The sequence below is a fragment of the Mesoplodon bidens genome, assembly GCF_964165515.1.
Source record: "Mesoplodon bidens genome assembly, chromosome: 2".
Lineage (NCBI taxonomy): Eukaryota > Metazoa > Chordata > Mammalia > Artiodactyla > Ziphiidae > Mesoplodon > Mesoplodon bidens.
Genome location: NC_138177.1, coordinates 143,403,272 through 143,416,264, shown reverse-complemented (window position 1 = coordinate 143,416,264; position 12,993 = coordinate 143,403,272). Strand labels below are relative to the sequence as shown.

General features: G+C 37.9%; 1 protein-coding gene across 5 annotated transcripts in view; it reads right to left on the bottom strand.

Annotated features, from left to right (window-relative positions):
- The window catches only part of NRDC (nardilysin convertase), a gene marked incomplete at its 5' end in the record, with an annotated part of 92,072 nt that extends 79,295 nt beyond the window's left edge, over window positions 1–12,777 (bottom strand). For 4 of the 5 annotated variants that reach the window (XM_081224117.1, XM_081224118.1, XM_081224119.1 and 1 more), the window contains one exon: window positions 12,269–12,748. In XM_081224117.1, coding sequence (XP_081080243.1) covers window positions 12,269–12,612 — 344 coding nt within the window. Of the gene's footprint in view, window positions 1–12,268 lie in introns of all 5 variants that reach the window. The other variant, XM_081224120.1, reaches the window with a different exon arrangement.
- Between the last annotated feature and the right edge of the window lie 216 nt (window positions 12,778–12,993).

The window sequence follows — 12,993 nt, the reverse complement described above, 5'->3', positions numbered from 1 at the left end:
CAGCAATAAAAGAAATGAAGTAATGATACATGCTACAATATGGATGAACCTTGAAAACATTAAGTGAAAGTACTCAATCACAAAAGATGACATATTATATGATTCCACTTATATGAAATGTCCAGAATAGACAGAGACACAGAAAGTAGAGAGACCTCCAGAAAGTAGATCTAGAGAGACAGACAGTGGATTAGAGAGACAGAAAATAGATTATCATTTGCCTAGGGCTTGTACAGGTTGGACCACTGGGGAGGCTGACAAGTAAGGGGTGTGGGGTTTCTTTCTGAGGTAATGAAAATGTTCTAAAATTGTGGTAATGAATGCACAACTCTGTAAATATACTAAAAACTAATGAGTTGCACACTTTAAATGGGTGAATTGTATGGTATGTGAATTATATCTAAATAAAGCTGTCTTTAAAAATAAGGCAATTTTTAATACTAGAGACAACAAAGTTGCTCAAGAAAGAAGATGTAATCATAGTAGACTACATGTTTCAGTATGAACAATATTTTGAGCTATAAATACTGATACTGGTTTATCAAAAAAATTGGGATGTATTTTAGAACAGGAAGTGGGATGTTACATCTAAATTTCATGTTCAGTAAAGACCTATTAATGAAAAATTAATAAATTACTAATTTTAGCAACAAAATCAACCAGATTAAAGATTTATATCAAGTAAAATAAATGGAAACAGCAAGAAATCAAACGTTTTAGTCCACAGACACGAAAATTATTTGACAAACCCTCTCTGCAAATAAAATATGAATTTTTAGGCCATGACATAATGAAATAAGAAATTTACAAAATAAAACATAATAAAGATCCCTGAAAAAAGATTCGTTCATAGGTGAAAACTTAACATATGACAGAGTTGGCAATATAGGAAAAAAGATATACCAGGAATTACCAAACTATGGCTTACAGCCTTCAAACTAAGAATGGTTTTTACTTTTTTAAGTGGTTGGAAAAAAATCCAACAAAAGATTAATATTTCATGATACATGAAATTATCTGAAATTCAAATTTCAGTGTCCATAAACAAAGTTTTATTGGAACACAGCCACACTCATTCATTTACTTATTGTCTATGGCTGCTTTTGAGTCACAATGGCAGAATGGAGTAGTTTTGAGAGAGCACACGCAGCATTTTCACTGCTGCTCAACAACCTAAAAACTGCAGCAATGCATTTATAACTGAACAGCATTTCAAGTGTCACATGTACTGTAACTGTTTCTTTGGAACAACAGCACGTATCTATCATGCCCAAATAAGGAAAGGGGAAAGGTGAATTCAAATGTCACACTTTCAATGTGGATTTTGTTAATAAATTCCTATCTTAAAAAAAATTTAAATAAATAAATTCCTATCTTTAGTAGTCATTTGCTCTTGTAGACTTTATAATCATTAGTTCTGTTAACTTTTGTCAGAAATAGAAGCTGAGGGACTTCCATGGTGGCGCAGTGGTTAAGAATCTGCCTGCCAGTGCAAGGGACACGGGTTCTGAGCCCTGGTCCAGGAAGATCCCACATGCCATGGGGCAATTAAGCCCGTGTGCCACAACTACTGAGCCTGTGTTCTAGAGCCGGCGTGCCGCAACTACTAAGCCCGCGCACCGAGAGCCCGTGTTCTGCGACAAGAGAAGCCACCGCAATGAGAAGCCTGTGCACCTCAACAAAGAGTAACCCCCACTCGCCACAACCAGAGAAAGCCCACACGCAGCAAAGAAGACCCAACGCAGCCAAAAATAAATAAATAAATTTATTTAAAAAAAAAAAAGAAATAGCTGAATTTTTTTTCTTTTTGGCTGCTCCACACAGCTTTCAGAATCTTAGTTCCCAACCAGGGATCGAACCCAGACCCGTGGCAGTGAAAGCACAAATCCTAACCACTGGACTGCCTGGAAATTCCCAGAAACTGAATATTTTTAATTTCCCTTACTCTAGAGTAAGCAGTTTGATGGCTTAGCAATAGGAACCTTTTATTGCAATGTTTTGAGCTCAGAGTAAAAACTTAAACTTTTTTGAAGAACAGCCTTCAGCCACTGTCAAATACCAGATGGCTTTGGAAGTTAGCTTTTGCTGTGGACTTGATGTTTCTTAATGATTTCAACCCAAAATTACCAAACAGTGCCTATACGCAAAACTTATGTTTCAAAAACAACTAATGTTATCTGAATTACAAGCAATGGCAAGTGGCTTTATACTTTTCCTGTGCTGCCAGAAGTTAAAACAAGAAGCCCTATCTCCATTCCCACACAAATTTGCCGCAGATATGTTTTCCAAGCAAACTACGGTTCCAGCAGTGTTTTTCAGATGGTGGTGCAATCACAAAGGAAATTTCCTTATTTTGAAGTCCTTTTAACTGTGCAATTGAGGAGCTTCCACCTAATTTTCAATCAGAAATGATTAATCTACAATGTAATGGCATTCTAAACGGCAAAAATATCAGAGAAGAAACTGATAGAATTCTATAAATGCCTTCCAAGCAATGAATATGCTCAAATAAAATCAAATGCTCATAGACTAATATCAGTATTTGGTAGTACCTGTCTGTGTGAAAACACATTTTCAAAGATGAAATATGTAAACTCTCATTACAAATCAGTATTAACAGATGACACATTTGCAATCAACTTTAAAGACAGGGAACATTAACTTTGAACCCCCTCAAAAGCAAAAAGCTATCCCTCCCAAAAAGAATTCCACCTCTTCTCACTAGTGGACCTGTATTACTAAATAAAGTACTACTATTGTATTTTGAACTTAATAAAAATTTGCAGAGGGAATTCCCTGGTGGTCCAGTGGTTAGGGCTCAACACTTTCACTGTGGTGGCCTGAGTTCAATCCCTGGTCAGGGAACTAAGATCCTGCAAGCTGCGCAGCATGGCCAAGAAAAAAATTTTTTTTCTTTTAAATTTGCAGAAATTTGTTTTCTTTCTTGTTATATAGGTACCTACATAATATCCTTAATTTTGCCTCTTGACTGACAAAGTCTAAAATATTTATTATCTAGCCCTTTACAGAAAAAATTTGGTGACCTCTGGGATACAGACTTTTCAAAAGGTGTGCTTGGACAACTGGCTGCCTATATTTTTAAAGAACAGTAATAAAATTAGATCCTTACGCAAGTGTAAAAAGCAAAACTATAAAACTTCTAGAAGGAAATAAGATGAAAAAGCACAAACCATAAATACAAAGATGAATAAATCTGATTAAATTTTAAGGCTTTATAAACAAAGGGTAATGATAAGCTATATAGACTTAGAGAATATATTTGCAACTCATATAATCAAAAATGGATTAGTATTTAAAATATGTAAAGAATTCTTACAAGTCAATTTAAAAGAGGGGAAAAAAAAACAACTCAATAGAAAAATGGGAGGTTCATAAAAGGAGAATCCAAATGGCCAGGAAACATGAAATAATGTTTGATTTTATTAGTAATAAGGGAAATTGCAAATAAAAAAATTTTTAAGAGAAAAATATTTCCCACAGATCAAGTTCTCAATAATTTTTTTAAAAATCTAACAATCGGGCTTCCCTGGTGGCGCAGTGGTTGAGAGTCAGGGGACGTGGGTTCGTGCCCAGGTCCGGGAAGATCCCACATGCCGCGGAGCGGCTGGCCCCGTGAGCCATGGCCGCTGAGTCTGCGCGTCTGGAGCCTGTGCTCCGTCCGCAACGGGAGAGGCCACAACAGCGAGAGGCCCGTGTACAGCAAAAAAAAAAAAAAAAAAAAAATCTAACAATATCAGGAATTGGTAATAATATATAGAAGCAGGAACTCTGGAATAAATGTAAATAGTACAACTAATTAGAAGAGTACTTTGGCAACATCTATAGTAAGGTTAAAAATTAGTCATTTCACTTATAGGTATATAAATAAAGTCTAAAATGTGTACTCAAGGAGTCATGTATAAAAATGTTCACTAGGGCTTCCCTGGTGGCGCAGTGGTTGAGAGTCCGCCTGCCGATGCAGGGGACACGGGTTTGTGCCCCGGTCCGGGATGATCCCACATGCTGCGGAGCGGCTGGGCCCGTGAGCCATGGCCACTGAGCCTGCGCGTCCGGAGCCTGTGCTCCGCAACGGGAGAGGCCACAACAGTGAGAGGCCCGCGTACCGCAAAAAAAAAAAAAAAAAAGTTCACTGAAGCACTGGAAATAACCTAAAATATACAACAATCGAGAAAAGATAAATTGTGGCATAATCAGAAAACAAAATACAACAGAAAATTGGGAATAATCTAAATGACCAGTGGTAGGAAAACAAATAAACAATGATATATTCACACAAGATATTAAACAGCATATAACACAGATAACTAGTATTACACTTGTATTACACTTATCAGCATGAACAAACCTCAAAAGCAATGTTAAACCAAAAAAAAAGGTTATGAGACATCCAATGTGATATAATTTCTATTTATATGTCTTAAAACATGTGAAAGCAATAATGTATACTGTTTATAGATAAATGCAAATTTAATAAAAAAGTATAAAAATATACATAGGAATGGTATATATATATAAAATTCAGATAATGGTTAAGACTGGAAAAAGAGGATAGGGAATGCAATAGGAGGGGGCAATATCCAAAGAGCTTCAAGTGTATCTATATGGTTTTATTCCTTAAAAAAAATATTTTAATCTGAAATAAAAACAAGAAATAAAATGATTTTTAAAAAGGAAGACTGCAAAATATATCCTTATATATCCATCAGGCCAGAGGAGAAAAGGATGAAGGGATGAAGGGGTCAGAGATGGAAGTAAGACTATGAGAAAGGCACCATTCTAGGCACTACAGATATAGGGATGAACAAAACAAAGTCCTTGCTCTCATGAACAAGTAAATATATAGTATATCAAATAGCAAATAAGTGCTATGAAGAAAAGTAAAACAGTAAGAAAGAGCATAGGGGTGGGGAACCTAAGTATAATTGTTATTCAATACAGGGTGCTATTTAAAGCCACAACACAGGGAGCAAAAGCAGACAGGGAAGAGAAGTCCAAGAACTGAGCCCAGGCGCTCCAAAATTTAAAGATAAGGAGAAAGGAGATAAGGAGAAACTTTGCAAATGAGGCAGAAAGAGAACTAAGAACAGTGTTGACCTAGAACTGAAAAAAAGCATTTCCAGAAGGAAAGAACGATCAACTGTGTCATAAGATACTGAAAGGTCAAGTAAGATAAGAACTCGAGAACTGACCAATTGTAAAAGTTATTGGTGATCTTGAAAATAGCTATTTTGGTAAAGCAAAGTGGCAAAAGCCCACTCTGGGTTCAAGAAATAATGGGAGTAGATGAACTGCAAATTTTAAATACAGACAACTCTTCTAACAAGCTTTGCTATCAAGCAAATAGAGAAATTTGAGTAGCTGGAAGGGCATAGGTCCAAGGGGATCTGAGCAAAGAAATGCTTTTCCCCAGAAGATAGGAACAATTACAGCATATTTGTATGCTCATGGGAATGATCTACTAAGAAGGGGAAATTGATGATGCAGGATGGAAGGGGAACAACTGGTGAAATAATTGGTGGCTGGGATCAATAAAGAGGGGATGGGATCTATTGCACAAGTGGAAAGATGGGTGTTAGGTGTATAGACAGTTGATTTATTAATAACAGAAAAGAAGGCATACAAAGATTCAAAGAAACAAAATCCCTCTCTACAAAAATTTCAGCATAATAGAAGGGAAAGAGAAACCAGTACTTACAAAAATATGAAATAGCTTGAAAAAAATTGCTACAGGGGCACACAAGAGCGTAAATAACTTGCATATAGGAGGGGAAGATTGAAGGAAGAGAGGTAAAGGGTTCACAGAGGAGGTAACGTTTGACCAGAGTACAGCATATGCCAAGAAAAGTAGCACAAAACCGCATAACAGAATGTGAAGCTGGAAAGTTAAGAATCAAAAAATGGAGGGACTTAGACCTTATCTGCCATGGTTAAGAATTTTGCTTAGAAGGAACCAAATGAGAGAACACAATTCATTTATATTCTAGTTAGTGCTCAGTAATGTATTTTCATAGAATAGCATTTAGGCTATCATGTAATAAGAGCACTATCTAATAGGATTACTGTAAAGATTAAATGAGATAATCTATGTAAACTCCATAGAATAGCACTTAATACCTAGTAAGCACTCAACAAATACCAGTTATTATTAGGAAAACAAAGATCATTGTTGGTGGTGGTAATAGAAATATAAAATCTCTGTACACATCTTCAGAGGACCAAGTGAACCTTCCAAACTACAATTTACTTCCAACCTTTCTGCAAACAGTTTAATTCTGGTCCATGTAACTAAGCCCACCATCTCCACCACAAAAAAAGAAAAAATAATACACACACACACACACACACACGCACGCACACACACACGCGCGCGCACACACACACACACACACACACACACACTAGAAAAGGACTATAATATACTCAGTTTCCTATGACTTGGACAGGCTTAATGACTGACTTCATTCTAGGAACCAGTATGAAAATAAGACCTATGTCAGAGTGGAAGTCCCAGAACAAACCATCTTCTTATCTGCCAGTTCTCCCAAGTAAAGAATATCCTAGAAACAGATCAGATCACCAGAGGTTACCCTACATATCTACCAAACCCATTATGATTGGATCTACACCCAAAGGATTCAGTTGAGAATAAACAGGCTTCTAAGGTAAAGAAAAATTTGATAATCTAAACATCCTATAATGCTAATGATTAAATTATGGTGTATCTACACCATGGACTTCTAAGTGGACAAAATATATTGAAAAACACTTAATAAGAAAATGTTCACAACATTGTTAAAGATGGTATTATACCATTTCAAAATTATAAATTACAACTGCATAGCAAAAAGGAATAAACGTTACCAGTGGTTAATGCCAGGTGGAATGATTATAGGGAATTTTAAGTTTTTGTTATCTAAATTTCCTACAAGGACCAAATAATACTTTTGTTTATTGATCAATCTTTTTTAATTCCTAAAAAGTAAACAACTCAAGTCAAATCTCTCCTTTTCTCTAGAGAAACAAGCTTACTTAATATCACTTCTAATCATTTCTCAACATATCTAAACACTGTAAATTACATTTTAGGTAAACATATAATGGGAGGTGTTGTTTTCTGGGTTTTCTTTATAAAAATGGAATTATACAATATACTGTGGTTTGCAACTGGCTTTTTTCATTCAGTAGTAAATGGGACACCTCTCCATATCGATATATAAAACCATCTATCTATTTTAAACACTTTTTTTTTAATAAATTTATTTATTTATTTACTTATTTATTTATTTTTGGCTGCATTGGGTCTTCGTTGCTGCGCGCAGGCTTTCTTTTTAGTTGCAGCGAACGGGGGCTACTCTTCATTGCGGTGTGCAGGCCTCTCATTAAGGTGGCTTCTCTTGCTGCGGAGCACAGCCTCTAGGTGTGCGGGCTTCAGTAGTTGTGGCACATGGGCTCAGTAGTTGTGCCTCACAGGCTCTAGAGCGCAGGCTCAGTAGTTGTGGCACATGGGCTTAGTTGCTCCACGGCATGTGGGATATTCCCAGACCAGGGTTCGAACCCGTGTCCCCTACACTGGCAGGCAGATTCTTAACCACTGCGCTACCAGGGAAGCCCCTCTATCTATTCTTATAGTTACATATTATTTTCATTGTAGAATGGTATAATAATAATCTTTAGCCAACCAATGGACAATAAAGTTGTTGCCAACTTTTTGCTATTACAGTGCTGCAAATATCATTTAATAATTGTGAACATATTAAAACAATAACAGCTAACATTTGAATGCTTATTATGTGCCAACTACCACAAGCTTCTATATGAATTAAATATACTACAATATCACCATTCATATTATTTGTATAATTTAAATTTTTTTCTCTGTAACCTGCCTATTCATACTTGTTTTCTCTCAAAAATCAAGTAATTATTTTTTAAAACTGGCCAGGATATAAATTTGATCTAAGAAGTTCCCAGCAGAATATCCCCAAGAGTTCCATGAAAATGCCTGGCATATGGGCACTCATGCATTTAGACATTCTACAAATACTATTTGAGAACTATGACATGCTGTGAGTGAGCAAAACAGACTTAAACTCCAGATTCATAGGTTTTTAGCCTAGCAAACATTTGTTAAATTAAGTTAATAAGAGGAAAGAAAACAAAAGTGAAGAGGGGAACACATCAATTAGAGAAAGAATAGTAACATATACATCAGCGCACACCATTCAATACACAATTATTGGGTTGGCCAAAACATTCGTTTCTGTAAGATGGCTCTAGTAGCGCTTAGTTGTGTTTAACCTCATTCAAAACAATTTCATTAGAGTGTTTTGTTACAGCTGTCCTATCAGTGTGCATTTTAAAAAAAACATCAAAATTGTTGAATTTTTGTGTAGCCATTTTAATACTGAAGATGGAAGAAAAAAAGCAACATTTTCGGCATATTATGCTTTATTATTTCAAGAAAGGTAAAAGTGCAACTGAAACGCAAAAAAAGATTTCTGCAGTGTATGGAGAAGGTGCTGTGACTAATCAAATGTGTCAAAAGTGGTTTGAGAAGTTTCATGCTGGAGATTTCTTGCTGGACAATGCTCCACGGTCGGGTAGACCAGTTCAGGTTGATAGCGATCAAACTGAGACATTGAGAACAATCAATGTTATACAACCTGAGAGAAGTCAACATACTCAAAATATCCGCATCAAGCGGTGAAAATCATTTGCAGCAGCTTGGTTATGTTAATCGCTTTGAAACCTTGACCACATTTCTGCATGCAATTCACTATTTAAACCTAACGAAAACGTTCTGTTTTTAAAACAAATTGTGATAGGTGATAAAAAGTGGATGCCGTACAATAATGTGGAAAGGAACAGAATGGGGCAAGGGAAATGAACCACCACCAACCACACCAAAGGCCGGTCTTCATCCAAAGGTGATGTTGTGTATATGGTGGGATTGGAAGGTAGTCCTCTATTATGAGCTCCTTCCGGAAAACCAAACAATTAATTCCAACAAGTACTGCTCCCAATTAGACCAACTGAAAGCAGCACTTGATGAAAAGTGTCCAGAATTAGTCAACACAAAACTTATGATCTTCCATCAGGATAATGCAAGACCACATGTTTCTTAGATGACCAGGCAAAAACTGTTACAGCTTGGCTGGGAAGTTCTGATTCACAAGACATTGCACATTCAGATTTCCATTTATTTCGGTCTTTACATAATTGTCTTAATGGAAAAAATTTCAATTCCCTGGAAGACTGTAAAACGCAACTGGAACAGTTCTTTGCTCAAAAAGATAAAAAGTTTTGGGAAGATGGAATTACGAATTTGCATGAAAAATGGCAGAAGATAGTGGAACAAAACGGTGAATACATTGCTCAATAAAGTTCTTGGTGAAAATGAAAAATATGTCTTTTATTTTTACTTTAAAACTGAAAGAACTTTTTGGCCAATCCAATATAATTACCCCTTAAAACAGTCTTGCCACATCTCGTGGGTCTAAGCTACTATATTCAGATTAATCTTAAAACACTGCTTTATTTACATCATTTTCATGCTCAAGAACTCATAACTTCTCTCTTAGTATTTCTCAAATATACTTCACCCATTCTCTACACTATCTATCTCAAACCTTCACTGCTAAAGGCTTCCCTTCTGTTTCCCACTCCTTCCCATACAACTTCTTAGAGGACCACTTAAGTTGACCTCAATGCCTACTTTACAGGAAAAAAAGTCCCTAATCCTTCAGAAGAGAAGGAAATCAACACTTACCAAGCATTTATACAGATCACTAAAAGAAGCAGAATGGATGTCCTGGAGGTATGATTAACATTTCCAAAAACTTAAAACAAATTACATATAGAGAAGTAAAATTCCACAGGCTATTTTAATAAATGCAGACTGGTAAACAAGTATTTTGTGGTGTTATTTTCAACAAAATATTCCTTTAATCAGGTCTACCTCTGGTACTTATTCACACATTCAAAAGATAAATAATTATAATACAATGGATGTGTACTGTAATGGACCATGTATAAAGTCCTACTGAAATACAGTGAAAGGAGGGATTAGCTCTGCCTGGAAAGGCTTCACAGAGATAACATCTGAGCAGGTCCTAGAAGGGTAATTCAGCTCTCTGGGCTGCAGATGCCTCATGTCTATTTCCGGTTACAAAATTCAGAGGACTTAACTTTAGGATGGTTAAATCTTTAAAATTCATCTAATATCGAGGTTTTCCACCTTTATTTTAAAGTAACAAAATCTTTCCTTTAAGAGTCTAATTGAAAACGTTGGTATATAAAACAGATAAAAGTGGACCTGCTCTTTTGAAAGGAGAGGAAGTTATTGGAAAACACTGCTATTCTTAATCAACACCCTTCACTTTAAAATAAGAAAACTGAGACACTAAGGACAATGATTTGGCAAAAGACCACAAAAATGTAGAAATGCAACAATTACTCAGACAATACTTTTTAAGCATTATCTCCTCTTTGAAGTCTTTTCTAACTTTCTCCCCAGGTAGAGTTTATACCACTCCTTACTTTATTCCTTGCTATACCCAGCACATACTTCTATTATAGTTTCTATAAAACTTTAGTGCTCTAATTATACCTTTTTTATGTGTCTGTGTCCCTCCACTACATTGGAAGCTCCCTGAAGGCAGGGACTGTCTTAATCATCTTTGTATGCCCAGTACCCAGAATAAAATATTATTTATTAAGTTATATTCAACTGAGTTTCAGAAAAGATTTAAGATAGCTCAGCGCTTAGCACACAGTAAGACTTGGTAAGTATTTTTCAAATGAATATGCCAAAAATGAGGTCATTAAATGAAACAATACATCAAAGGCAGTTAGAACAGTATCTGACACACATAGTGTACATTCTATAAACATTACCTATTATTACATAACTTTATATAGGCAGCAAAAAAACTGAAGCTGTTATTTAATCTGGACAGCAAAAACTAAATAACTTTTATCAAGGTTTCAACTTGCTCATTTACATTATTACTAATATAACCACATCTTTGATGAGAAAGAGAGAAAACTTAGCCCATCCATAAAGATCTTCAGCCTGGGAAGAATAGTACAAAGAGTTGTGTACTGTTAATCTCTAGATGTGGAGTGAAAGAATTTAGGCCTGTCTTCAATTTAGGGCTAAAACACTTCGTTCTAGACCTTAGTTTCAGTCACCTGTCTTTTGCGGGTGGTGGGGAGTGAAAAAGATTAAGGCTAAGGTTCTTTCCTGCTCTAACAATGTAGGGGCATACAACAAATTTAACCTAGAATCCTTCAGCTTTCAACTCAGTAAGAACTTTATAAAAATCAGTAAATTGTGCAGGGCATTTGGTGTCAGATGGACAGGGTTCAAACCAGCTCTGTTATTATTCAGCTGTATAATTCTGAACAAGAAGCAGACTCTCTGGATCTCAATTTCCTCAACCTTTAAAATGAAGTTAGACAATATGCTCTCTCCTTCAAATACATTACAGTCATGACGTTCTATGGCATAAGTTACCTGTGAAGAAAATATTTAGGTGGGGATTGAGCCACCAGTTATTAGAGATGTTTAGAGGATTATGGCATAAACCAAAAGTTGAGAATTTCAGGATTAGAAGAAACCTTACAAGTCTTCTATGCCTCAGTTGAGATTCAAGTCCTCTCTAATATATTCTTGGAAGAGTTCACCCAACCATTATAGCAATGAGAAACAACCCATGGAAATAAGTCATTTCATCACAGGCCAACTCTGATGCCTAAATTCTTTTACTGAAACCACACGATCCTCTAGTAACTTCCACCCATTAGTTTTACCCCTTTTTCAACTACAGGCACCTCAAGTATTTGTGGATAGTGATGATATGCCCCTTAATATCCTCTCCAAAATTAAAATCCCCAGCCCCTTCAACCTTTCCTCAAAACAGAATACCAAGAAAGGCTCCCTGACCATCCAGCTGCCATCCTCAGGAAAACCTCCACTCTTGCTTTAGCGAATGTCATAACTACTCGAACAACCCTTCCCGTTCTGACATCCTGATTCCTGGTGGGACCCAAGATCTGCCCCTCGGCGAGCTGAAACCACACAGATGTCCCTAACTGCCCTTGCCACTTCCATCCAAGGAAGCTACTGGGGTGGGAAGTGTACCCCTGGTTGCTCCTTCGGAAGATTAGGAGACGAGAAGGGACCACAGCGGGAACAGAGAGGCCGCCCCCTGCTCTCCTCCCCGGTCCGAGCCTCCTCCCTCACCGGTATTGCTTGGGATCGCTGGGAGACTTGACGATCTCAGGGTCTCCGACATTACTGACAGGCCCCCTCCGTCCCTCCTCCTCAGATTCATCGGCTCCCAGACGAGCAACCCGGCCGCTCTCGCCCAAATCCTGTCCATTGGGCTGCAGGTCAGGGCAGCTGCAGGTGGACTTCGCCTTGTTCCTTCCAGGCATGGTCAGAATAGGAAAGGGTCTGGCAGCCGCCGAGTCTTCGCACCAACCCCGCGCTTCTATTCTCCACAGCGCCGCGAGCTCCCGCCCGGCCTCACACCACAACTTCCTCCTGGTGGCACAGACTGCAGCAACCGTGACTCTCCTCAGCATTCACCACCAAGCCGGAGCAAGGGGCATCCCGCTCGCCAAGACCCACCTCCTCCTCCTACTGCTCCAGCTGCTCCTCCTCCTCAGCGCGCCAGAGGCGGTGGCGGCCGGTAGTGGTGCTGCCGCAGTCGGGGGTTGGGGGAAACAAGCCTGAAGCCCTGCCCCCATCCGGTCTCCCTTACGCCAACTTCCCTCATCCCCACGCCCTCCTGGCCGTCGATGACGCAATTGATTCTAGCCAGTAATAAGGCAAGAGAGCAGTCACGCGCACGTAATCAACCAATGGAAACAAGGAATAAAAAGAACCAACGAGCCCGGGCCGAATTCTCGGAGCACCCAGCGAGCTCTTCGAAACCAGGGGTGGGCGGGGCGAGGATGAAGAGG